Source organism: Xenia sp. Carnegie-2017, unplaced genomic scaffold (genome assembly GCF_021976095.1).
Source record: "Xenia sp. Carnegie-2017 unplaced genomic scaffold, XeniaSp_v1 HiC_scaffold_25, whole genome shotgun sequence".
NCBI classification, from domain to species: Eukaryota; Metazoa; Cnidaria; class Anthozoa; order Malacalcyonacea; family Xeniidae; genus Xenia; species Xenia sp. Carnegie-2017.
The window spans coordinates 3,885,942-3,911,887 of NW_025813488.1; the positions used below are offsets into that span (position 1 = coordinate 3,885,942).

At 31.3% G+C, this 25,946-nt stretch overlaps 4 protein-coding genes and 4 long non-coding RNA genes across 10 annotated transcripts; 3 read left to right on the forward strand and 5 right to left on the reverse strand.

Annotated features, from left to right (window-relative positions):
• The first annotated feature begins 90 nt into the window (after positions 1–90).
• Positions 91–7,586, forward strand: LOC124452720 (tolloid-like protein 1). The gene is given in 16 exon segments (XM_047003316.1): positions 91–370; positions 1,017–1,163; positions 1,916–2,001; positions 2,004–2,041; positions 2,297–2,472; positions 2,911–3,129; positions 3,297–3,522; positions 3,724–3,869; positions 3,987–4,160; positions 4,403–4,670; positions 4,763–4,875; positions 5,190–5,414; positions 5,518–5,667; positions 5,958–6,170; positions 6,251–6,496; positions 7,070–7,586. Coding segments are annotated over 16 exon segments (2,664 nt in total). The 5' UTR covers positions 91–243; the 3' UTR covers positions 7,180–7,586.
• Positions 1,852–2,353, reverse strand: LOC124452727. Its single transcript, XR_006950853.1, has 2 exons — positions 2,284–2,353; positions 1,852–2,068 (listed from the first exon to the last, which is right to left on the reverse strand). It is a non-coding gene; the product is annotated as an uncharacterized LOC124452727 (long non-coding RNA).
• On the reverse strand, positions 7,484–9,128 carry LOC124452725 (phosphorylated adapter RNA export protein-like). The gene is made up of 4 exons (XM_047003325.1): positions 8,530–9,128; positions 8,319–8,443; positions 8,061–8,185; positions 7,484–7,991 (listed from the first exon to the last, which is right to left on the reverse strand). The coding sequence occupies exons 1-4, from the start codon at positions 8,855–8,857 to the stop codon at positions 7,685–7,687; spliced, it is 885 nt and encodes a 294-aa protein (XP_046859281.1). The 5' UTR covers positions 8,858–9,128; the 3' UTR covers positions 7,484–7,684.
• Positions 9,040–13,159, forward strand: LOC124452722 (zinc finger CCHC domain-containing protein 7-like). Of its 3 annotated transcripts, none has more exons than XM_047003318.1 (13): positions 9,040–9,155; positions 9,267–9,315; positions 9,493–9,583; positions 10,010–10,107; positions 10,642–10,694; positions 10,768–10,875; positions 11,367–11,453; positions 11,530–11,703; positions 11,805–11,840; positions 11,915–12,010; positions 12,090–12,387; positions 12,474–12,613; positions 12,898–13,159. In XM_047003318.1, exons 3-13 carry the CDS (start codon positions 9,498–9,500, stop codon positions 13,105–13,107), a joined length of 1,386 nt encoding a protein of 461 aa, XP_046859274.1. In that variant the 5' UTR covers positions 9,040–9,155; positions 9,267–9,315; positions 9,493–9,497; the 3' UTR covers positions 13,108–13,159. The 3 variants fall into 3 exon arrangements, with proteins under 3 accessions (XP_046859274.1, XP_046859275.1, XP_046859276.1); XM_047003319.1 differs by having other exon boundaries at positions 9,270–9,315; XM_047003320.1 differs by having other exon boundaries at positions 9,041–9,155; positions 11,530–11,577.
• On the reverse strand, positions 9,835–11,502 carry LOC124452728. The gene is made up of 2 exons (XR_006950854.1): positions 11,390–11,502; positions 9,835–10,631 (listed from the first exon to the last, which is right to left on the reverse strand). It is a non-coding gene; the product is annotated as an uncharacterized LOC124452728 (long non-coding RNA).
• On the reverse strand, positions 12,615–13,395 carry LOC124452731. The gene is made up of 2 exons (XR_006950856.1): positions 13,297–13,395; positions 12,615–12,855 (listed from the first exon to the last, which is right to left on the reverse strand). It is a non-coding gene; the product is annotated as an uncharacterized LOC124452731 (long non-coding RNA).
• LOC124452718 (protein FAM13B-like) lies at positions 13,241–25,930 on the forward strand. The gene is made up of 46 exons (XM_047003314.1): positions 13,241–13,378; positions 13,452–13,592; positions 13,693–13,860; positions 14,778–14,946; positions 15,234–15,330; positions 15,951–16,076; positions 16,593–16,670; positions 16,747–16,814; positions 16,899–16,962; positions 17,209–17,248; positions 17,358–17,443; positions 17,632–17,780; positions 17,923–17,978; positions 18,056–18,128; positions 18,987–19,150; positions 19,246–19,317; positions 19,413–19,460; positions 19,616–19,688; positions 19,826–19,859; positions 20,003–20,128; positions 20,195–20,331; positions 20,487–20,579; positions 20,705–20,763; positions 20,938–20,995; positions 21,065–21,154; positions 21,313–21,378; positions 21,462–21,536; positions 21,643–21,700; positions 21,841–21,877; positions 21,956–22,024; positions 22,204–22,266; positions 22,344–22,396; positions 22,467–22,525; positions 22,860–22,935; positions 23,092–23,115; positions 23,192–23,239; positions 23,397–23,524; positions 23,607–23,690; positions 24,004–24,087; positions 24,162–24,214; positions 24,334–24,389; positions 24,600–24,673; positions 24,762–24,943; positions 25,114–25,215; positions 25,309–25,363; positions 25,658–25,930. Exons 4-46 carry the CDS (start codon positions 14,896–14,898, stop codon positions 25,724–25,726), a joined length of 3,357 nt encoding a protein of 1,118 aa, XP_046859270.1. The 5' UTR covers positions 13,241–13,378; positions 13,452–13,592; positions 13,693–13,860; positions 14,778–14,895; the 3' UTR covers positions 25,727–25,930.
• LOC124452730 lies at positions 15,802–17,455 on the reverse strand. Its single transcript, XR_006950855.1, has 3 exons — positions 17,295–17,455; positions 16,870–16,923; positions 15,802–16,528 (listed from the first exon to the last, which is right to left on the reverse strand). It is a non-coding gene; the product is annotated as an uncharacterized LOC124452730 (long non-coding RNA).
• Positions 25,931–25,946: the final 16 nt, after the last annotated feature.

The window sequence follows — 25,946 nt, forward strand, 5'->3', positions numbered from 1 at the left end:
TCTATTGTTCAGTCTATTATTCACAGCTTTGTAATATCATATTACAGAATGACGAAGTGCTAACGGATAACTGCGACTATAATAGGCATAAAATCGCAATTTATGTAATGCCATTGATGCATAGCTGATAATATGCGTCATTGAAGCCGTGGTTTGTTGATAAATTTTTGTATAAATGTACCATTGTTTTGCGTGAATTACATTTGTGCTTTGGGAACTTAAATATCGGCATTAGTGTTCAAAATGAATGATTGTTTAGTATGCAGAATGCTCGGATATTTAGTCCTTATCACGTTGCATTTATCTAACGTAAGATCACAACAGCGTCTAATGGCAATGGATCGTATTATTTTAGCAAATATGGGGAAAGGTATTTGATTTAATTTTGCGTTTTTCTTACTTCCAATAAACGTGTATATTACCGTTCATTTTATATTTTTATAATATTGAATTTTCGGTAAAGAATTATAACCTACGTAGAGATAGTGAATAAATTTATGTTTCACGTTGTCATATGATATTCCATTCATAAAGCATGTAAATAATGCTTCATGTTTTGTTTTGCTTTAAACAACATTATCTTGCCGAAATAAAATCATTCGTGTTGTGAATTACTTGATATTTCACGCTCAATAAACGCTCAACAAACACTTAACAACAGCTACGTGTTAAGATGCCTGTTGCTTTTCTTTACTTTACATGAATTCACAAATTTATATAATATACCAAGTGAATCCATGTATTTTTTGGTCATTGTGTACGATTTTTCCTAATTTTAGTTACAGTTATGATTTTAAGCTGTACACCTGCACGGTACTGAAGTATCATTATGTATGAATGAAGTTTTAACTTAATGTATGAATTAAGTTTTAACTTTATGTATGAATGAAGTTTTAACTTTATGTATGAATGAAGTTTTAACTTAACTTTTAAATGTTTTTCTTTAAAAGTATTAAAGTAAAAAAAAACTAAGAAAAACTCCACAGATTTATCATTTTATCTTTCAAAATTTTTAGAGAAGTTAATGAACGTCGATAAGTTCGATATTCGCCTTCCTCCATTTCGAAGTGATGCACCGTCTGGTGCACTCAATGCTGCCGCACGGGACGAGAGGAAACTTTGGGAGAGAGGTGTTGTACCTTACATCATCGAAAACAGCATTTGTAAGTATACAAAGATTTTTTCATTAACTTTAGTAAAATTTTTGAAAAGAAACAAATATGAATATAGATGTAGAAATAGATGTTTTAGCATTTGTAGAAAATGGTGACAGTGTTAGGGGGCACCCCTCCGTTTTGTTGTCTGCTTTCAGTTTGCCCCCTCAGATTTTCCATCTCACTTTTGTCCAGTAATAAACTTATTGGTCCACTGTATGTTGCTGATTTTAAACGATAAAATTGTACACAGACACATTACAGTCTTTCCAACCAAAAAATACATTTTTGTCTCCTATTTGCCTCTAGCGCCACCACCTACATAAGATTTTCCGCATGATATTTTTTTTAGGTCTGAAAGTAAAAAAAAAATCGGAGAAAATCGTCATCAGACAAACTGTTTGTGATTGTCATTTTCTGTTTTGCGTCATTAATTGAAAGATTCTGTTTTCTCGTAAATATAAAATTTCATTTTACACGTGAAGATGAAATTCTTGATCCGTGATGATTTAGTTTCTCTGTGTGTAAATTGCTCGGTGTTTACTTAGCGTGAAAACAATACACTTCTAAAAAAACATAAATTCTCTATCACTCTGTTCTTTACTGATAAGCTTAACATGCTGTAAAATATATTATATCACACTTTCATCATCGCAATAATATTACGATAAAATGTCTTACCTGTCTAAATTCACACTTGAAATTTACTTTATTTTATTTGTTCAAGAATTTGCAAACGATCATAATCTCTTTTACAACAGTAAATCGTCCACTGTTTAAAGCTAATTTACAACGTGCCATGAAAGAATGGAGAAAATATACTTGTATAAAGTTTCGCAAAAGAAAACTACAGATCGAGATTATGTTGTCTTCACACATGGAATTGGGTAAGTTCATGGAAATTATTGTTTTGTCTTAAAAAATAGAAACATTGATTTATTACATAGTCTGTGATAATGAATATGTCATTCATGAGCCATTATTCTTTCACCAATGACCTTTCAAAGAAATACACCAAAACGTCGACATAATTGAACGAGTTTCATATACTTTAGTATCAATTTATGGCAATAATAAGTGATATTTGTGTCTTTGCAAGAATGACTTTTCTGTTTATTAAAATACGTACATGGAAACTTTAGTTGCAATGCAGATGTAGGAAGAAAAGGCGGACGTCAATATGTTTCACTTGGTCGGGGCTGTTCAGACACTGGTGTTATCATACACGAATTAGGACATGTTGTTGGCTTCTGGCATGAGCAAAACCGTCCTGATCGAAGTAAATATGTTGATATTATGTGGAACAACATTATTCCAAGTGAGTTGAGTTAACTTTTAATCTCGTCTCATAATATATTTATAAAACATGATAGTTATAACGGGAGAAAATTTAGAATTATATAATATATATTTGGAGTACATTCAAACCTTTCGTCAGCGGACACAGTTTTAACCACAACCTAGACCTAATATCCGCTTACAACTCGTGTCCAATTACCGGTGGTGTTCTCTTATGTGACCTAGTGTCCAATTACGGGTGGTGTTCGTAAGTAGAGGTTTTACCGTAGTTAAATTTAATGTGTTTTCTTTGGTATGCTAAATGAAAAAGAGATTATTTCTAGCTATGTTTTTCTTGAATGTAATGAACTAATTAGTACTGAATCAATTATCAACACACACAAACACACATACATATTTATAGTTACGAGAGAAGAAAATGTATTACTCCTGAGCTTTAACATGCTGTCTTTTCCAGACTTTAGGTATGCGTTTGATAGATACAGCACGTACAGAATTGACAGCCGAAAAGTGAGATATGATTTCCAATCTATAATGCACTATGGTAAATACGCCTTCAGCAACAACAGAAAAGCAACAATTGTGGCTAGAGCTAGAAATGGCATTAGTCAATTTGGAAATACACACCTTAGTTCATTGGACGTAAAACAGACAAATCTTGTCTACAATTGTAAAGGTAAGAAAAACTATAGTCGAGTGGTTGACATGGACACAAAATGTCCTTCGTCTATAGGAATAAACTTTGTGATTGACGTACGTTGCTCATGAATTACGTCACGTACGCAGCTCATGAATTACGTCACATCAAATGCATTCAGTTAGGAAAATCAATTTTGTTTATAGCAAAACGGAGAAAGTTTGCAAGATTTCCTGAGGACTTTCAATTTTCGGCATCGAACATTAAAGGAAGACACTGTGTGTTCTTAGACGAACCAAACGATCCGCAATTTTCGTCTGTTTGGCTTTGTCATAAAAAAACAAAAAGAAAGTCTGGAATTAAATGGAGCTACAGTGGAAGATTAAATGACTTAATATGTACTCAAATTACGGATCCAAATGGAGAAAAAAGGTAATCATTTTTAAAATGTGACACTTTATTGGATTATTATTTGCAGTCAGATGCTCGCTACATAATTTACTACTTACTGAAGCAAATTGTGAAAATATGAAAAGTATGGTTACGTAGTTGATTTTCGTTAAACGAAACTACATATTTATTGTCACATTGTTGGATGTTTATGAAGATTTTAAATATATTTTTTTTATGCAGGGTTTGGAATGATAACTATTTTTGTGTTGGAAGCAACTTTCCTTATGAATTTTATTGGTCAAAAAATGGAACGATAAAGAACCTTAGATGTTTAGAATGGACCAATAGCAACCGGTCTTTTTTATGCGCCAAATTCATTGATGGACGTAAGTTTAATGATCATTTTGCCTTTTTGCTATTTTACAAAATTTTATTTTATCTAATTTTTATAAAAGAATATTGGTCATTTCTAAGGGATTTGCTAAATGTTTAAAATTCTTTAGCAATCAATGGAGGATGGACATCTTGGTCACCGTGGACAAAATGCAACAGATTATGTGGTGGTGGTTATCAGGAACAAAGAAGATTTTGTAGAAATCCTATCCCAAGAAATTATGGTGTATCTTGCAGTGGAAAAAATTACAAAAGAAGATTTTGTAATGTGCAGAAATGTACAGGTAACGAAATATGCATTTTCAGGTTTAAAATTTAGAAAAATAATATCTTATAAACTAGTTTCAACAATGTTTGCTTGTCGAAAGTCTAAATAAAGAAATATTTTTTTCTATGGAAAATTACATAACTCTATGTCTGATCTTTTTCCAAGATTAAATTTCATTTGGATTTCAACATAATATTCTTTCAATCAAATCATGTCAACTGAAAGCAAATGGCTACCATACAATTTTTTTGTTTTTAGAATTTCCAAAATGGCCAGAAGATTTTATGTTTAAGTATTTTCATCGTACACCGTATGAACACAATTGTCTTCGTATCACCAACGGATTAAGTGATTCAACGTGGAGGAATTATTTCTTTTGCTCGTCGGGGAGAAAGAAAAGAATTAATATGAAGTGGTCAACCTTTGGTGCTCAACGTGATATGAGATGTATAAATATTAATGAACCACTTTCCACTCAAGGATGGAAAAATAATTATCTTTGCTTACCTCTTGATTCAAACTACACGTATGCAAATAAAACACATTTATGTTTATATCTATTTTCTATTGCTTTCAAACTCCCAGAAATTTATTTAAACATGACTTTTAACTTTATAGATTTTTTTGGTCTCATTCTGGATCAATTGACGGACTGTCTTGTGTCAAATGGTTTGCCAAGAACGGTCGCGAAGGATGGAATAATAATTATCTTTGTGGATCGAAATTAAAATGTAAGTTATTAAACCATGAGTTAAAAAAAAACCATATTCAGATATTGATTGTTAAAAGTCATTGTTTACTTTTTGATATTGGCTTTTACGTCTTTTTACATCATCCACATTTACAAAACTATTTAACATTTCCTGTAGACCACAAAACTATTTAACATTTCCTGTAGACCATAAAACTATTTAACATTTCCTGTAGACCACAAAACTATTTAACATACTTTCCTCTTACAACAGAAATGACTGAGAAAACCGCAGACATAACTAACCAATATTTCTTTTTTGATGATAAATAATTGACAATAACATGTTTCTAGTGACGGCTGCTATTCCCAAGAAAAACAATACTACACGTAAACCAATACCAATTCATGGAGGATGGAGTGAATGGTCAAAATGGAGTAATTGTAGTAAATTGTGTGGTCAGGGTTATCAAAGAAGATTAAGACAGTGTAATCAGCCCATCCCTTCCTTGGGTGGACAAAATTGTAACGGAACCAACGTGGAAAATAGAACATGTCGTAATTCTGTCTGCAAAGATTGTAAGTCTTGCATTCACGTTTCAACATGTTGACTTATACACTTTTTTTTACATTGTATAACTTCAATTTTGCAATCTTATGTGTGTATTTTTTGTTGTCTCAGTATGTAATAATAAAGTTTTAACGACACCAACGGGAGAATTAACGTCACCTGCGTTTCCAAACTATCCTCAGAACAAGCGTTGTCAATGGCTGATCAGAGTGGCTAAAGGACAAAATATCGAACTAAAATTTTCATATATACGACTGAAAGGTATATTAGCTATATACGCAACTCGTATGAACAAGAAATCATATTTCTCTTTAGATTTCTATGAATGACAGTTTAAAGATAATATTGTTTAAAAAGTAATTTAAAGTTTAAATTAGACATTAAGCCTGTACTGCTGTAAATGTTGTAATGTCTTTATGAGAGGATTGTATAATTGGATCTTCATGACAAACGGATAAGAAGTGATAACAAAATCAAATTAAAATAATCTAGCTTTCGTCTTTGGCTTTCCCTCTGTGAATCTAATTATTTATTTTTTTTAATTTGATCAGGAAAGAAATCACGTTGTGTCTCTGATCATTTAATCGTGCGAGACGGCAATAATGATCGAGCTTTTGTCTTAAAATTGTTCTGTGAAAATTCCAACTCTCTGGTCACCATAAACTCATCGGGAAATGCAGTTTTGCTGCAATTGAAAACAAGCGACCGTTTGAAAATAGGTGGATTTAGAGTTAAATGGATGTCAAAAAAATCGACAAATGAAGGTGAAATTTTTGTGAATTGTTGTAAAATCCGATCAATAAAAATCCACGCGTCAAATTTTTCATTTTTTTTCTCATTACAGTGCAATGTCATCATGAACTTACGGGAAATTCTGGAAGTATAAAATCACCACTATATCCACAACTGTATCCAAATAATAAAGACTGCTCATGGTTGATAATCGTTCCTATAAATCGTCTTTTGCAAATAAGGTTTCAAGATTTCAAATTGGAAAAACATAGCAAATGTTCTTACGATCGACTTGAAGTCTATGACGGTGGCAGTCTACAATCGCCAAAACGATCTTTCTGTGGCGATAAGAATCCAGGTATTTGGTTTAACGGCTAGCTTATTATGAACAATTTATTGGCTTCACATTGATATAAACCACTTCAGTAATCATTTGCTTGGAAAGACATGTAGGTATAGTAACTGCTGCATCAGTTGTAAATGTTCTTTCTGTTGGATTTGTTATAACTGTTGTATTTGTTATAACTATTGTTACTGTTGTATTTGTTATAACTGCTGTATCAGTTGTAAATGTTGTATCTGTTTGATTTGTTATAACTGTTGTATTTGTTATAACTATTGTTACTGTTGTATTTGTTATAACTGTTGTATTTGTTATAACTATTGTTACTGTTGTATTTCTTATAACTTTTGTATCTGTTATATTTATATAACTGTTGTAACTTTGGTATTTGTTACTTGTAACTGTAAGGCAAATCAATAAAATAACATAAAGTAAAGCACAACAAGCCACAAACAAATAATAATTTTCTTATGTTAAACATAAAAAAATGTAGAAAAGTTTTATGCATTGAATGTTGAAGCTTCGCTATCTTTTAGAAAATTACCAGAAATTATGAAGATTGTATGGGTGTTAATGTTTGAATTTTAGGTACAATTACAGCATTCACAAACCGCTTCTTGATCAAGTTTCACAGCGACGCTTCGAGAAGTTATCGTGGTTTTAAACTTCAATGGTTTACATCAAAACGACGTTTGTGACGGTAGATAAAATTATTAACAATTTTATATCTTAAATATCACAAAGATTTATATTGTTTAATGGTATAAATGATTATGAACAATTTGATATCGACATTAATAAAATCATAATAAATAATGTAGGTTTTACGATGTAAATTGTACGATTTCACATGTAGAAAATTCAATCTGTATTTTAAAGGGATACTTCTACATATATATAAGCATTTTTGAAAAAATGCCCATATTAAGAAATGAATAGTACATTAAATATAATTATTGCACAAAGCCATCATTTAAATTAAAACCTGTATAATAAAAATAATATGTGTAGTTTAAATTTATTTTTGTACATACAATTATTTACACGTCAGTAGCTATGTTGTTTTTAAAAATATAACTCTGGAAATCGATGATAACAATTTCAATACCGTTTGAAATCATATATACTAGCAAATTGTTGTTGGTGTCAGTCACTTAACCATAATTTTATCAACTCAAAGACACAACAATAGCATCACTTACATTAAGTATCATCATCCTTAGTATCAATTTGCATGCTATTTGAGTCAAACAAACCATTGACAGAGACATCTTTCAAAGTGTTCTCATTTTTCATCAAAGTTTCATTAATACATTTTGTTTTGTCTTTTTGTTGTTGTTCCAGCAGTTTTTCTTGTTTCAATTTTTTCCGTTTATTATAGGCAACCTTCTTACGTTTTAATGCTTCTTTGCTCTTTGAAACATCTTCCTTAAATATTTGTTTAATTTGTTCTTCAGTTACATAGTTACTAGACTTCAACAATGTCAGAAAAACTCCTCCACTTGTTCGCCTAAAGGAAGAAAAGATGAATAAATAAATACAAAATTTTATTGGTTTCTTTTCTTTAATGTTTAAGCACCTTCTTTCTCCATTGCTGGTTCTCATTCCTCCATTTAGTTGAATCCGTTTTGTCTCGTTAAAGAGTTCAACAGTTTTCTTTGCACCAATCATTTTGACAGTTTCAATGATCAACGATAACTTTTGCTTAAAAGAGCATAAACTAGGATTAAACAATATATTTTAAACACTATCCCAATGTACTTAATATCTTACTGTCTTAATTTTGGTTATTTGTATTAAGTATAGGCAAAATATTTTGTTTCAAAAGATAACATACTTCTTCAAGTCGTTCAGCTATTTCTTTTCCAATTTTTACTGGATTGTCGTACAATCGAACCTTCAAACGTCTGCAGAGATTTTTTATATTTGGTCTTCTTTGAACGCTGTTTTTTCTACCATTTTCTACCACCAAACATAACAATAATAAGAGAAACGTTTATAATAAGACGCTTTATTTAAGATATTTATTAAAACATTTCAAATCTTACTATTTTCAAAATCTTTAGTGTTGTCTGTTTTGGAAGCTTCACTGGTTTCATCACAAAAATCCATAAATTCAACGTTTTCATGTCGGATACCCAAACGAGATTTAACAGAGCCTCTGGAACACTGCATTGCGTCATTATTCAAATCATTTTCATCCAAACTTTTTAGCAGTTTTTGTTTAGCTTCTTCTAAACTCAAAAAATCTCTAGAATCAAAATCAGGCATGACGGTGGACTTCTGTGTATCATCTTTCCTCGATTGTTTTGTTCTTACAGAGATTTCTTTATCAAATTCATTTTCATGTACATCAAGCTCCAAAACATCGTCCATTTCTAATGATTTCTGGACTCAAAAAGAAGATTTACCTTCGGAAGAAAGATTTACAAAGCGCTAGATGCTATCAATATTTACACTAAAACCGCTGACCTAAGTACTGCATTTCTGCTCGATGGATTTTGCGCTAGATGGTAGTAAATTTGTATTTAATTTCCGCAAACAACTTTTCCAAGGCGCATAAAATTATATTAAAATTTTATATGGAAGTGAAAATATTTCATATTTACCAACAAAATTAATCCAATACATGTATACGTGGCTATAACCTGCAAGAAAATTGACGATTTAGATGGTGAGTAAAGCAAGACTCATTTTTTAAAGCTATCTTTGTGAATGACGCTTGTTCATGAAAAAAATTATTTTAACACGTGGCTGTTTCCCTTTTTTGCACAATTTTAAAAAGAAGAAAGGATTTTTCTCATGACATTCAGTATACTTAATCGTTTTCTAAGGTAAGTAATTCAAAGTTCTCTGTTTTATTTAACTTTATATTATACATCAACATTTAGTCTACAAAGAACTATTAAAATGTGACAGTACAGTATGAGTTTGTTTTATTTATCATGGCATGGCAACTCGCAAGAAGCATTTAGGAACCATGGTATATTGTTTTTTTTTCACAACTCTAGAAAGTATGAATGACTTTGAGGATTGTAGAGATGTGGAATTTCAAAGAGCTTTTGAGGATGAACTTTATAAGGACACTTTTTCTCTTGGAAGGTAATGTTCTTGTGGAAAGTTTTCATTAGCTTTAATAAACATTGTTGGTTGACAATGAATAAAATTTTGTGTTGTAATGGCAAAACCTCTCATAAAACCACTCAAACGTTTTAACCTGAGCCATTCTTAAATTACAACTCATCGACTACTGGCAGTGCTGAACACCATGATTTTCATCATTAATATTGAGAACAAATTTAACTTCACTTTTGAGCTGTTTTAATATATGAAAAAAAGTTTAAAAGTGTTGATCAAAACACATGAAATGTTTTATTATTAATTTCATTCAAGGTACAGTGACAATATCTTCACTATATAGGGAAGACTGGGTTTCAATATTTTTGTTGTTCATGTGATAACCAAGACATTTACCATAGCTCCTTTTTTTCTAAGCTATTTACTTTTTATTTTGGTGACAAATTTTAGTGATGAAAACATTGACAGTGATGTGGAAGCAGAGCTGTATCAAAATGTACATTTTGCCTCTTCATTGGTGGAAAAAAATAATGATGAAGATATCAAAGGTAGTTTTTTTTGATTGGATATCCATGTATCTTAGAGATCTTAATTATTATAATAAAAATTTTATATAAGTACCCAATTTTGGCATGTAACGATGTGTTAAAAAATCCTATGCATTGATTGCAAGGCAAATTATTTTAAACAACACAAACGTACATTGACATTTACTATTGGCATTCTTTCAAGTGTCCTGTACATTCCCCATGTCTCCTGTACATTCCTCTCTGTGTCCTGTACATTCCCCATGTCTCCTGTACATTTCTCTGTGTGTCCTGTACATTCCCCATGTCTCCTGTACATTCCTCTGTGTGTCCTGTACATTCCACATGTCTCCTGTACATTCCTCTGTGTGTCCTGTACATTCCCCATGTCTCCTGTACATTCCTCTGTGTGTCCTGTACATTCCCCATGTCTCATGTACATTTCTCTGTGTGTCCTGTACATTCCCCATGTCTCCTGTACATTTCTCTGTGTCCTGTACATTCCTTTTGCTCTAACAACCGTCAAATCTTTTTCATTCTTTTATCTATTTATAGAAGTTGAATTCATCTTTACAAATGACAATCAAAAGAATGAGCATGCCAATAAAGTTTGTAAACTCATATACTCTCCATAAATATGTTAAGAAAAATATGTTTATTAGTTTATTTGTTGTTTTATAGCTGTGTTTTGATGTTCCTGATTTACTGAATGCAAAGGAAAGAAATAATGTTAAAACTAAATATTCATCAAACAGTGAAGAGTGGAAGATTTTAGATATTGATTTGATTGTAAGTATAAGTACGACAACAAATTAATGGTGAGCAAAACAGTTTTTACACTACCTAAAATATAAACTGAGATAACGTGTGTCAGTGTAGGTAGTGATGAATGAACAATAAAGAACAAAAACATTCTTTACACTACCTAAAATATAAACTAAGATAACGTGTGTCAGTGTAGGTAGTGATGAATGAAGAACAGAGAACAAAAACAGTCTTTACACTACCTAAAATATAAACTAAGATAACATGTGTCAGTGTAGGTAGTGATGAATGAACAACAGAGAACAAGAACATTCTTTACACTACCTAAAATATAAACTGAGATAACGTGTGTCAGTGTAGGTAGTGATGAATGAACAACAGAGAACAAGGACAATTTGTTATTTATAAGTGAGCTTTGTGACTTGGACAAAGCTTTTATGTAAGAGGAATCTAAAATGAGTATTCCTACCACCAGCAATATTGATATATGTAACATTTGAATTTTGTTTTTTCAGCCGTTTCGTACAAAGAAGCATACCTACGTCCGTTTTTTCAATTGGAATAAAAAAACTCACAGGACATTGGAAGTCACTCAGTCAAAAGTACTTTCCAAATTTCCTTATCACACGTTGTAGCTATTTGTTGCTAAGATAATGCTCTAAAGAGTTATTATTTTAGAAAGAAATCGTGTGTTGGCTGTGCGGGGAGACTGGACACCACGTAAAGGCATGTAATAAGGATGTATGCTATAACTGCCGGAAGCCTGGACATAAAATTAAAAAATGTCCTAGACCTCGTAGGAATGGCCATAGCACTTGCAATAGATGTCATGCATTTGGTCATTTTGAAGACGTACGATTTTAATTACAATTGTGGTTTTTTTCTTCCATTTCTTTGTACTATCTTCAAATCATTTTTTTACGCCCTTAAATTGTTTTTTTTTGCTCTGATAGTTTTGTCCAGATCGTTGGCGACAGTATCACTACACTGTATGTACATGCTTAGTGCTGTATCTTTAAACTGTTGTCATCCTTGAATAATGCAATGTGAGTTGTTTATCCAGATTGCTCAAGGAGAAATGGTTCGTGCAAGTGGAAATCCCCTCAAACATAACAACATTTTCTGTTATAATTGTGGAGAAGAGGGTCATCTTGGTCACGTAAGTCAATTGGATTGCTGACTATCGTTGGCTAATTTCGAACAAGCTTTTTCTCATGTAAAATGTTGATTTTTGATAGGAGTGCATTGAAGGAAAAAAGGGGTTCACTGATTCGTCCTATCCATATGTTGTTAAATATGATCAATTTACAAGTAAGTTCGTTTCAAGAAATGTAAACAGAAACAGCAACGAAATAGAAATGCAGTTAAAAAATACGCCGATAAGAAAATCGAAGACAAACAAGAAATTTGTTTTGGAACGAAATGATGAAACGAAACATTCTCCCCAAAGAAATAAAAGTAAATTTATTGAAACGATAATGATTGTGGACGACGATGAAGATGCTAGCAATAAAATGAATGCTTGTAACGATAGAGGTACTTAGATGTATTTATATTTGCATTGTTGGAGAGTTTTGTCATTATTGGTTTTATAATAACCCTTTCACAAATAATTTTATAAGATTTTGGTCTCCTGAACGGAAGAAATAATAAGAAACGAAAGAGGAATGATTTGGTTACCTTTGCTGAAGATGAATTGTTGTTTGCTAACAAGAAAAAAGGCGCGAAAAAAATGTGTAAAAGTAACACAGAAACTCACCATGTAAGAGAATAATCATTTATTAATATGGATGAATGAACTCAGTATATATATATATATATACGTATATATCTAGAATTAAACACCAGAATTATTGTTCATTTTATGTCTGCAGGGAATTATGTAGACCTCATAGATCTATCTGTTGCCAAAAGTATTTGTTTAAAATTGCATTATGTTCTTTATAAGTAGTCTCCTTTGTCCTTTAGCACTTGGCCATTGTTTTATCTTAGAACACATGTTTCCTGAAAAATGGAAAATTATTTTAGAAATGTCTTTTGTTTCAGGAAAACTTGACGGAGACTCATTCTTTTGTGGCGAAGAGCTTAAGCTCAAGTGAAAAGGCTGAAATAAAGCGAAGGATTAAAAACGATGCAATCAAGGGAAAAATTGTTGTTGTTACAGAAGAATCAGAGAAGAAACTGCGGCGTAGAACAAAAGCAAAAAAAAGAAAAGATAAACATAAAGTTTATGTCAACTTCAATGGATTTTTGTGAAAAAAAGAATTTTTCATGGCTATTGCTGTAAAATATATTTTCATCATATTTCGTCATGACTCCTCTTTTCTACATTCAAAAAGTTATAAATCCTAGATTACTGTAAATCCTATTTCTTCAAGTTTAGCGCACTTCAAAAATGACCTTCGGAACAAAAGGGTAAAGCAACGAATTTGTGGTTTTTCAAACCTCATGGGAAAAAATATCCAGGAAAACTTCATCCATTTCATCACTAAATTTGTACCATTGCCATTTTGTCTTTATCCATCTGGTATGTATCTATAGTTGACATTTGGGTTGTAAAATACGATTATTTATACTCATTGATCACAATATATTCAAAGTTAGTAAATGTGAAGAATATCATCCAATCGTCTATCTTACAAAATGTCACGTGATATCGTTCAACGATATGAGAGGCTAATTCTTGCTACCTGTTGTTGGAGTACTTAGAAATATAATGGCTGACAACGTTAAAGCGAAAGGTTTGTTTACATTTATTAACTTACTAAATTTCATTAGTTCCTACGCTATTTTTTGACATTCATTACTCCAGGATACAATCTTTCGTTGCTTCATCTGCAGGTCGTGTTGTAAGTTGTAAAGTATTGGAAACATCTTTATATTGATGTAAAGGACCAGTTGTCATTTACCTAGCGACATTTGAGTTGTCATATTACTAAAATCCTTAAATCAAACCACTTTTTTTGTTGTGTATTTACTTCTATCGTACGAAGCAAAGTTCTTGCTCAGGTATTGTACTGAAATTTCTTTTGACTCGTTTTGTGTACGAATTGAGGAGAGTATTTTTGTATTACCAACAAAGTAAGAATGCTTTGGATTCAAAATTCCAGTTGCTGAGTTATAGATACTTCAGTTTATAACAAAGTTGATGTATTATTACTGAGGTATAAATAAACGTCAATATAAATTTCATCATTATCTTTATATTGTATAATCTTTTAATAAGGTATTGAATACAATATCCAATACACGTTTAAGTACAAAGATATTATTTATATGTAGGACGTGTTTTCTACATGTATTGGATTTTTTATTTCTAACGACATTTGATTATATTTTTCTTGAAGTTTCGATTTTGTATATTATTATAGTTTTACTTTCATGCTCATTATGAGTGCTTTTGGTAAAAAAATGTTGTTTTCTAACAAAATATCAACGAAAGTCTGTTTTTGGCTATATTTTGAATTTTTGCATTTGAAATACAGGAAATGGGTACTTGTAAATACTTACGTTTCATGCATGTGGAGTCTACGATGTTTGCCTTCTTCAATACACCTGAGCACTTTTAATAATGTTTTTGTTTTTTTGTACAATAAATATATCACTTTAAAGAACGGATGAGCTTTGAAATTGAGCTGTTGCGTTAAAAGTACAAACTTGGTAGTAAATACCTTAAAAGACAAGCTGTATTGAAACTAAGTCATCAATATAGACAATAAAAACAATTTAATTATGATATTCACATTACCTTACTGATTAAACATACTTAGTTATTGAATAACATTTAAATGCTGAAAGGTGCTAAAACAGTTAAATATCTTAAGCAATACTTTTACAGACTTCCATGACTATTATTGTGTTGTGCTGGTATGAAATTTACTGAGCGACAATAGGTCAAACTTTCGTGTTTTTTTGCTTTTCTTAAGACTGTGCGTCATTAACTAAAGAAAAAGCTGTACCTAACCTGATGAAAGAGTCGATTGAGAGAGAAGCTGATAAAATTTAACTCAAGAATAAAAATGTTGTGACCCAAAAGATGAGGTGATGAAATATTTGCGAAGTTCCAATAATTCTGTGGAGAAATTGCAGAAATCTGTAAGTGTCTTAAAAAAATTTGATATAAATTCCCTTGCATTGTAAATGGAAAGCCAGCTCTGTGTCAATGAAGCATAATTACATCACATATTTCTCTGAAGAGACATTTGGTTTTGTTATAAGGAGAGCCAACCCTATGATATTTTGAAGAGAGAAGTTTTGTATTGATATTTATTGGTGTAAATTTTAAATTTTAACATATTACAACATGCTAAAATGTGTTATCATGATCTATTTAAAAGTAATACATTTTATTTCAACGTGTGTTGCATTTCTGTCTTATTAAGGAATACTCAACCAGTTCAACAAGAGGTACCCTTGAAGAACAAATGGCCAAAATGAAGAAGATCATGTGGTCACCACTCAGTCGACGTAAACATGATGGTAGACTTTGTTTCTCACAAATTTATTGTTTCTTTTTGCATCATTATGTGTTGCTATTACTTTGCCTCTTTTTTCCATTTAATCTTATGACGTTTGTTCAAAGGATTACTTATTTGTTGTAAAGTTCATATGACATCAAGGCTTTCAATAGGAATATTAATTTGGCATCTATTTGACATTGGGGCATTGTTATTGATGATGACCAAATTTGTTGTAGATAAAAGCAACAAAAAATTTAACTTAAGGCCAGTTGTGTATTATTTTTATAACATTCCTACATTGTTTGGGAAGATTAGGGTTTCCTGTCTCCTTTCCCTTTGAGAACTGAGAACAATGTGTAAACGCTTTTAAAATAGTACAGTTTGAAGAAGGTCAAAAGGAAATATGAGTACCAAGATGAGCATGTGTGTGAGATATTTACTTGCAATGAAGCATGCATGCAAACATGAAATCGTTTAAGCAATCAGTCTCTTTGCAAAGATACCATAAACAAATGTATGATTCATTAAATTTCATAAACTTAAACATTAGCAGAATAAACCAATACATAAACTTTCAAACAAACTTTGAAACATTAGCAGGATAAAGCTAACTAGCTGCAATTATTATGTTTTTACTAGGAACTACCAACCCAAACATTACAAAGACGTTTGGTGTGCCTCTTGATGAGTTAATTCAAAGAAATTATGATGATGCTGAGATACCTTATGTTCTTGAGCGAATAACAGAGTACATCACATGCTATGGTGAGAAATATGAAAGCTACGTAATGTTGTGCTCTTTTTGAGATAATTATTATCCATCAAACAAAGCTGTGAAGTTATCATTTTCAATATTTGTGACTGCATAAAATAAAATACTTTATGGTGGTCACCTTTCTCCGCTGTGTCCTGCTCGGGTAGCGGGAAAATAAAATACTTTATAGGAATGTAAAATTAAGATGAAAAAGCTTAATTTTAAGTCTTCTCTCATATTGGAGACCATAGGTTGGGGACACAGAAAAATATGCCCCCTTGACCTCCTTCTTGTCCCCTTCCCTTCATAACCCCTTTCCTTCTCAGTCCCTCCCCTTCTTATCCCCTCTCCTTCTTAACCCTCCCCTTCTTGACCCTCTGCTTCTCAGCACCTTTTCAGTTTCATCCTAATGTTGTGGAATATATTTCCATCTTCCTCCACCTCAATATTAGTTTATGACGCACTAAAATAAAGCAGTATGTCAACATTTCAGTATATTGTCATTGTTATCATTGTTATTTTCAAAGGTATGAAACAAGAGGGAATCTTTCGTGTCAATGGAAATTCAAAAATCATGGAAAAATTGAAAGCTGAATTTGATAAATGTATACTGATAACAAAAAATCATCATTGTAAATTCTTATTGTTTTAATGTAAGTAGTTTTCTTGATAATTGTTTAGCTGGTGATGCAGACTTGGAAAATACTGGTGATGTTATGTCTGTTGCTGGTTTAATGAAAATGTTCTTGGTTTGTATTTATAGCTTGTGTAGTACAAGAAATTTGAATTAATGATTATACTTACTGTATGGTTATTATTTTCTTTATATTCAGAGAGAATTACCACAACCTTTGATTCCTAAACATTTCAAGAAAGCATTTCTGCAAGTTCATAAAGGTACATAAAAAATAAGTAGCATTTATGCATTCAATATTTTCCTGTGTCTTAATTCTTTATCATCATAAAAATAGGCTACTTTAATTTCCTATGACAGTATGACACACAAAAAAACATTTTTTCCACATTTTGATGATGTTAAGAAAGCAATGAAGAAACTTTTCATACTTTTTGTAAAATTTAGAATGTATGAGGTGATGGAATGTGTTCAAAAATCTTAATAATAATGTTTTTTATTTAATATAGAATTTTATTCAGAGAAGGATGTATGCTGCAGTCGAATGAGGTTTGTTATTTTATCTTTAAAATAGTATTTATGAATATTTTAATACCTTCACATTTTTATTTCCAAATGCTCATGTCAGTGATCAATTATCGTCCTCATTTTTCTGTAGAAACCTTGTTTCTGAACTGCCCAATTCTCGTCGAAAATTGTTAAAATTTCTATGTCGTTTTCTTGTTCTTGTGTCCCTTTATGAAGGTGAGGAATTCACCATAAAGATTACATCTTAATTGACTATACATAACAAATCATTACGACATTTTCTCTTCCTAGTAAGCCTTAAATTCTCTTATTCCCAAATGATTCTTTCCTTTTTGGTAATAAAACGTGTATGACGCACAAACATCATTCATTATGTCATTTTGAGCATTATAATTTGTTTTCAGATACGAACAAAATGAACGCAAAAGCTCTGTCTATCGTATTTTCACCCAACATGTTTCGTTGTGTCGATGGACTGGAAGGATTTCGCGAACAGGCCGTTACAAATTGCATAGTTCAAATGTTTATTGATGAATATGACCTTATATTTAAGGTAATGATATTGGTGTTCCCGGATTTATCACAATTATACGTATGTACTCGTGACATTGCAATGTTACATTACACTCTGAGTGAGAAATAACTATTGAAGTGTGTAAACCATTTTTTTTACACTTTTTACTTTTTTTTTTCAGAACGACGATGAAAAATCTCCATCAGTGAGGAATTTGATTCAAGTCGAAGAAGCGGAGTAAGTGTATTACCTAGTTTGGTTTTGAACTTCTTAACTTTTCCAAATTTATTCACTTATTTATTATTTATTGGCAGCGAAAACAGTTCTATGAAAAGTCAAACCTTGCCGATTGCTATTCAGAGACATAAAAGTTTAAAAGAAAAGGAGGCAAGCATTTTTTTCATTGACCAAATCGCAACGTGGTTGAAGAATGAACGAAGAATGAACTCTTTTTATTACTTACCTAAAATATAAACTAAGATAAAGTGTGTCAACGTAGGTAGTGATGAATGAACAACAGTGAAAGAGAACAGTCTTTACACTATCTAAAATATAAACTAAGATAACGTGTGTCAGTGTAGGTAGTGATGAATGAACAACAGAGAAAAGAACAGTCTTTACACTACCTAAAATATGAACTAAGATAACGTGTGTCAATTTAGGTAGTGATGAATGAACAACAGAGAACAAGAACAGTCTTTACACTATCTAAAATATAAACTAAGATAACGTGTGTCAGTGTAGGTAGTGATGAATGAACAACAGAGAACAAGAACAATCTTTATACTACCTAAAATATAAACTAAGATAACGTGTGTCAATGTAGGTAGTGATGAATGAACAACAGAGAACAAGAACAGTCTTTACACTATCTAAAATATAAACTAAGATAACGTGTGTCAGTGTAGGTAGTGATGAATGAACAACAGAGAACAAGAAATCTTTACACTACCTAAAATATAAACTAAGATAACGTGTGTCAGTGTAGGTAGTGATGAATGAACAACAGAGAACAAGAACAATCTTTATACTACCTAAAATATAAACTAAGATAACGTGTGTCAGTGTAGGTAGTGATGAATGAACAACAGAGAAAGAGAAGAACACTCTTTACAATGCCTAATGATATAATCTTTTGATGACGTGTGTTTAAGTGGTAGTAAGGAGGAGGATGTATTTTAATGACAATCTGTGATATGAAGGTCACGGATAGTATCATAACAAGTGATCTTACGTACTTTTCAGCCTGTATCATTGGAACCTTCAGAAACCATACCTCATTATGCTGAATATCGTTTTGATGATGATAATCATATTGCGCTCGTTTCTCCTCGTTCACAATATGACGATTCTCATATTTATGCTTCTGTTAACAAATCTCAAAAAGAATCAATCCTTTCTTGTTCAATGTAAGTTCATATACTCGTAGGTAATAAGTAATTGATAATGATTAATATTTTTTCTTCATTTATCAATGGAAGGAATTTACGTTCATTTTTTTTAGATTAGATCCTTCATTGGACGAAGTCGAACCTTACATACGCTCAAATTCACCAAGTTGGCATAAACCTGACAAGTGAGTTTCGTAATTTTACAAATATGTACGGGACACTTCAATTTCATGTCCATTATACTTTATGTGCTTCATTTTTTATGGGTTTTTTTTATCAGTGAATTATTCTCGGCGAAGTTGGACTCTTTACCATCTTCAAGAAAAGTGTAAGCACTAGAATTATGTAGAAATTAATGGCATTATGCAAGTGTAATATAATGTACATGTATGTTCACACGAATATCCCATTCTATCCTTGTTTTTTACTTGGTATATTTAAATGAAGTATGTTATGGTGATTGTTATTGGGATTATTATCTAGATATATGGAAAGAACCATACAGGAAAGCATTAACGAACATTTGTTTGGCAATAATTTAACTTCAACAAGTGAGGTACGTTATTCTCAAATATTATTAATGCAAGTAGCGCAGAACTGTCTTTCTGCTAATGTTTATATTAAAATAACAATACATAACCGTTTTTTAAAATTTATTGTTAATGTCGATTATTGTCTATTATTTATTTTTAGGAATCAGATAAATGGGACTCTCCTTGTGAGGAAGGTATTTCATAAAAAATAAACCAGATAAAAAAATTTAATATAAACATGCGTAAATAAGCATGTTTACATATCCTATTTTTTTTGTAAATCATCAATAGTTCTGCAATTTTATACCTATTCATTTTGACTGTGTTTCATATACAGCTCCTCGTGTACCGATTAAAATACCAGAATTGCTCTCCCTTGATGATGTCATCACAAAGCCTCAGAAACGAAAGAAAAGACGAGGTTCTAAATCTTCCCAAGAGAGCGCGAAAACTTCAATAGAAGGTGTATATCGTTGACACATTTACTATTGAAATATTTCCACCAATGATTTTGAAATCTACCATTTTATAGATTCAAAACAAGAAACTTTAAACGTTAACAAACAAAAGTCATATCAAGAAAATGAAGTTCGTATTTCAAGATCCCCAAAACAACGTTCAAAGATATACGACATCAAGAATCGTGAACCTTTAACGATTAAAGTTGTAGGTTTTTAATGAATTATAACTTTTCTAACTCAGAATATAATTCAAAAACGTCGCATAGGCAAAAATCAAAAATAAATTACTCCAAGAGGAATTCTTGATTTTATTCATCATCTTTATTACCATTGTAAATAAGTTTTCTTGAACTATTTTAGGCTGCTGCTGCTGCTGCTACAGACGAGGAGCGAATTTTAAAGCAAGAAAATATGGATCTTGCTTTTTTGGGATCGCCTTTAGTGTTGTTCTGTGTAAGTTTTAACAAAAAACATCGCATGGTAAAATGTGGGATCGCCTTTAGTGTTGTTCTGTGTAAGTTTTAACAAAAAACATCGCATGGTAAAATGTGTTTCATTATCAATTAATTTTCGTTCAGTTGACAAGAGACAGAGCACCCCCACCCCAAAAAAGGAGACCACCATCTCTAATCAAGAGGTACGGAATATAGTAGAAACTCGTCTTGACGTTTGTTTTGTATTCTTATTGTTGTTGCCAATTATGTATATATATATATATATGTTAAATATTGTTCTTGAACATCGTATTGTTGCTTGCAATATAATATATACTTATGTATTTATAAATATAAATTAAACTTTACATAAACAGAAAAATCAAGAGGATCGATTTCAAACAATCTGATCCAGAGATAAAAACAGAATTGAAGGTGATGAATTTTTTGTTCTTTATTTTATCCTTCATGCATCATGGCATAAAATGTGTTTTATTTTTTCAGCAATTACCACGCAAGCCTCCTAGTCCACCTCCAAGACCAAATTTATCTCCAAGCAACTCTTTGTCACTAGCTATTGTCTCTAAACTGGAGGTTAGAAATTTTTACTTTCTATCTGTGTTTAGTCAAAGGGTTATTAAGGCCTCCAGCTCTGTAAAATTTTAGTGTATACTCAATCAAGTGTACTTAATTAATGATATTTCTGTTTTATCAACAACCAAATACAGCTGATTGTATTTATACCCATTTAGCGAAGAAAGGCAAACCGACCTGCTGCTGAAGTTGCCAATAAATCATTGGTTGAAAGAGATTCCGAGGTATCTTTCCGTGAAGTAACCACTTTATTTTTAGTACTTAGAATATAACTAACTGTTGCGATGATTACTTTTTTATTACGTAGCTTGACAGCGAAGGCAGTAGTATTCCGACTGACTCACCCCCCGGGGAAGGACTTCATATAAGGCTGAATAATGATGTACGTATATATGATATTTTCTATATTTCATTTTGGGTATATTGCGTCCAATATTTAATCCTTAGAACAGACTGGTTATCAATAATTTTTGCAAATTTTATTATAGGAACATGACCCAGTTGTTCCACCGCTTGACCTGTACAAGATTGGTCAAGGAGTGGAAGGTGCGTAAACGATCATTTTTATCATCTCGAAGTAAATCAAAACTGTATTGTTATTGAAGTAAATCAAAACTGTACGTTGCACGTATGTTTTTATAAAAATCTTCAATGATCGTGTTATTAATAATAAGTTTTTTATACAGATGATCCGATGATATCACCACGAGAAAGATATGACAGGTAGTTATAACCTTCAGTAGACTAAATATTGTTCTTTAAAATATTTTTTATATCGTTATTCTTTACAATTGTCCTTAGTGGAGCATTGCTTTTTGATGATGCAATGATTTCTCCTCGATCAAGAAGAGCTACTTTAGACATTCGAGGGTAACATTGCTATCTTATTTTACTTAAAGTTTGTTTTATGGTACTGTTTACATGAATGAAGTACACCACGGCACAAAGTTTTTAATGATGATGTTGCATGATAATGTTGAATTTGTGTGGTTCGACATGACGTCATTATTAGATTTTCTTTGATTATATTGAACTATTTATCTTCGCAGATATTTTCCAGAAAATCATTCATCTCATCTTGATAAACAAGAGAACCTTTACGCGGACAAAACGTAAGTAATCATTATCGTTTTATGACAATAATTTCAATCAATTATAGAAATTTTTCTAATTTCTTTTTTGGATAAAGTACTTCATCAAAGGGGGACTCATCTATGAAAGAACTTGGCAAACGTTTAAAATGTAAGTTGTTTATCCTTAACAAGCAAGATTTGAAAAGACACGGTTTAATTTGTGACATATTGTACTTTAGCATTAAAGAAAAAAATCAAAGATTTTGAAGAGAATTTTGAGAAAGAAAATGGCTACAAGGTTTGTTATGAAATCTGTATCTATCTGTCTGTTAGTCTCTCTGTCCTTCTGTTGATGTGTAGTTCTAACCTCTTTAAAATGCTGATTTGCTTTTTTTTCTATTCAAGTTGAATTTTACCATACGTTGTTTCTGGAATTTTACCATACGTTGTTTCTGGAATTTTACCATACGTTGTTTTTGGAATTTTACCATACGTTGTTTTTGGAATTTTACCATACGTTGTTTCTGGAATTTTACCATACATTGTTTTTGGAATTTTACCATACGTTGTTTTTGGAATTTTACCATACGTTGTTTTTGGAATTTTACCATACGTTGTTTCTGGAATTTCAGCCAACTCAAGCTCAAGACAAAGTGCCCATTAAAAAGTACTTGACTGAATTATATCGAACGCAGAAGTTGATTCAAGGTATAATGGCTAAAATATATTGGAGTTTCTGCAGCATATTTAGTTGCTCTTAACGTGCAAAGCTTCTAAATGGAAATTAAATCTTGTAAAACCTCAGTTTGTTTTAAGTCTGATTTGTACATTAGACCAAAGCTATCGTTCTTTTGCTGTTTTTAGAAATGAAAGAAAAACGAGGCCAAGGTTTGAATCCTCTCTTTCGTTTTACTGTCTATTTTCACGTTGTATTTATTCCTCATACCATATTATTTACTTTTAGAAAAAACGTCTGTTGATGTTACCCTGGAAAATTCATCAATGGTCCAAGGTATTTTTAACTTGTTTTATATATAGTTGACCTCTTTATACAAATGGAATTATTATAAATATATTTATTTAACTACTGTTTGCTCTTTCAATATAAAAATTTTATAGTCTAACGTACTTTTAGATCAGTTGAATGATGAGTAAAGTTTCTCTTATAGTCTTGGGTGATGAACCACTTGAGTCCTTATTGACAACACTTCCAGTCACAGTGGAACAATCTTTAGACAAAGCTCTAAAGAAATTGAAAGATAAAAGGGTTATGAACGGTCGTCCTGAAAATATAAATGTAATTATTTTTCTATTTTTCACATGTTTACGTGCACGCAGCACCAATTGAACCATTTTATTTATTGTCGATTTATTTATAGGAAATGAATCGTGATCAGCTACAGGATGAGAAGTTAGTTGTACAAAAAGCTTTATTACAACATGAAAATTCATTTGGTCGACCTGTAAGTGTAAAATAACTTGAAGAAAGAATTGTATTTCTTTCTTAACTTTTACATGTTGACCATTGATGGAATTTGTCAATTTGATAAATTGTTCGTATGCAAAGGTTTGGTAGGGGGGGGGAGGGGAATTTTTGTTGTGATAAATGTCAAGGGTCCTATTACTTTCATATATCTACTATTTGATTATTTTGTTATTTAATGCGAGCAGCATTGAAAGCATTTAGAGAATGATGTTATTCTCAAGTTAATAGAACACATGAAGTCTTATAAAGTTAGTTATGACGGAACTCAATGCTTCTTCTGTCTGTTTTAGAAAACTAAACGCGACAAAGATATAATGAAACCGTTATATGATCGCTACAGGTCTATCAAAAGAAAAATAGCTAATCATAATTTGGTATGTTATATCACCGATGTTGTATCACTTTAATGATAACTTCATTTTTGTTCAAATCATTTATATAATTGCAGAAGGAACTTTCAGAATCAATAAGCAACCAAACGACGATTGAAGCCGACAAAAGGTATAAATGTTTTATATGACATTATTAATATTCTAAAATTGTATTTTCAATATTCTAAACTCTTAACAAGTTTTGAAAAAAACCTTGTATTGTATAACTTTTTTAAAAATTGCCTGTAGCAAGAAAATGTCTCCGGAAAGACCAAGTAATGCCGAGGCAGTATATGTTTATGAAGGTATATTTCAACATATGTTTAACATCTCTTTTTTAAATCATGACTGAAGTTTTCTTTTTAATAATTGTTGTAACCAGCGTTTTTAAGACAGCAAAACATTTTATTTTTGTGTGTGTGACGTTGCCAACGATTAAAATTAATATTGCACAAAATTTGGCTTCCATCAAATATATCCTTCATTTATCTATTGGAGTGTACTTTCCATTTTAGATGATACCGTAGGTAGTAATAGTTCAGATTCCATGTCAAGATTAGTCATGTCATTGCCAGCAAGGACTAGCAAGGTTTGTAAATTTTCTGTCATTACGAGATATATAAACATTTAATTTTGTTCAAATCAAGACTCAATTTAAAATTGTACGTTTTAAATAGGATTTTCTCGACATCGACAAAGATGAATCACCTATCTCCCCCCTGACTGTATGTGTTGATGAATGTGAAAATAGTGGGCTAGAAACTGTTTTATCAGAGGGGGTAGAGGAAGATTGTAATGATAATAGTGAACAAGTTATCACTTCGAAAGATCCTTATGCTATCTTACATCAAGCTTCAATGTAAGTGATTTATTTTTATATCGTAGAAATAGCAAAAAATATTGTTCTCTGTTGTTCTTTCACCACTCTTTACATTGACTTGAAAAATTGTAGTTTGCAACATAATACTTGTGCGAAACTCTTAATGTTTTTATACTGCTTCAACTAATTTTGCATTATTTCACTCAAAGTGTAGAACTATTGGAACAGCAGGCTTCGGCCTTAAAACGTAAAAAAAGACTTCGAAAAAAACTCAAAACATTTGAAGATAGCTTCAGAAAGAAAACAGGCAGGTTTGTCGTTAGTTTTCGAGTAGAATCTGGATTGAAATCATGTGAAAATAATGTTGTCTCATTGTTAAGATTTTTACTGCTTTGATTGTTTAGAAAAGTCGAGAAAGATGATAGAGGTAAACATGAAGAAGCATACGAGGAATACAAGGTTAGATTGACTAAATTGTTATGTTTTTTATTACAAATATCTCTTAAAGCTATTCATTCTTTATGAAAATGAAAATTTACTTTAACTGAATTATTTTGTCTTGTTTGAAATATTTTGTCATAAAATAGATCTATGTTTAATATCTTGAATGAACAATTTCGGAATAATTGAGCTATTCAATTTATTGAAATATTTCATTTAGTTGTCATTTCATTTGTTGTTGCTGCTCGTGAATTAGCAAGACATATTCGTATTTTCAGTTTTAATAGTAAAGTGTTGTTTATATTTTTCAAGAAAATCAAAGCACGTTTGAGGTTGTTAGATGCACTGATAACGAAGCATCAAGGAAACAATACAATATAGTTATATATAGTCAAGGATGAAAGGTTGGAATGTTTTTTATAGCACGCAAGAATTAGAGAGTATGATCATTTGTAATGTAAATAGAGATAATCAACACGCATTCATTCATTTGTTTGATTGTCCGTTTTAATTTATTGATTGTTATGTCAAAAGAAATTATATTATTGAACAGCTCTGTTAAAGTATTCTACAGCACACTGTAAATGAAGTTTGTTATTTT

Bases quoted from the DNA above. Each gene is read 5' to 3' on its own strand.
- LOC124452725 (XM_047003325.1), bottom strand. From the start codon at position 8,857: ATGGACGATGTTTTGGAGCTTGATGTACATGAAAATGAATTTGATAAA. The intron at 8,444-8,529 runs GTAAGATTTGAA...GTTTGGTGGTAG, and splicing joins CACTAAAGATTTTGAAAATA to AAAATGGTAGAAAAAACAGC. The intron at 7,992-8,060 runs GTGCTTAAACAT...TTCTTCCTTTAG, and splicing joins ACCAGCAATGGAGAAAGAAG to GCGAACAAGTGGAGGAGTTT.
- LOC124452722 (XM_047003318.1), top strand. From the start codon at position 9,498: ATGAATGACTTTGAGGATTGTAGAGATGTGGAATTTCAAAGAGCTTTT. The intron at 11,841-11,914 runs GTATGTACATGC...TTGTTTATCCAG, and splicing joins GGCGACAGTATCACTACACT to ATTGCTCAAGGAGAAATGGT. The intron at 12,011-12,089 runs GTAAGTCAATTG...GATTTTTGATAG, and splicing joins AAGAGGGTCATCTTGGTCAC to GAGTGCATTGAAGGAAAAAA.
- LOC124452718 (XM_047003314.1), top strand. From the start codon at position 14,896: ATGAAATATTTGCGAAGTTCCAATAATTCTGTGGAGAAATTGCAGAAA. The intron at 20,129-20,194 runs GTGTATATCGTT...TCTACCATTTTA, and splicing joins CGCGAAAACTTCAATAGAAG to TAGATTCAAAACAAGAAACT. The intron at 23,240-23,396 runs GTATTTTTAACT...TTTCTCTTATAG, and splicing joins AAATTCATCAATGGTCCAAG to TCTTGGGTGATGAACCACTT.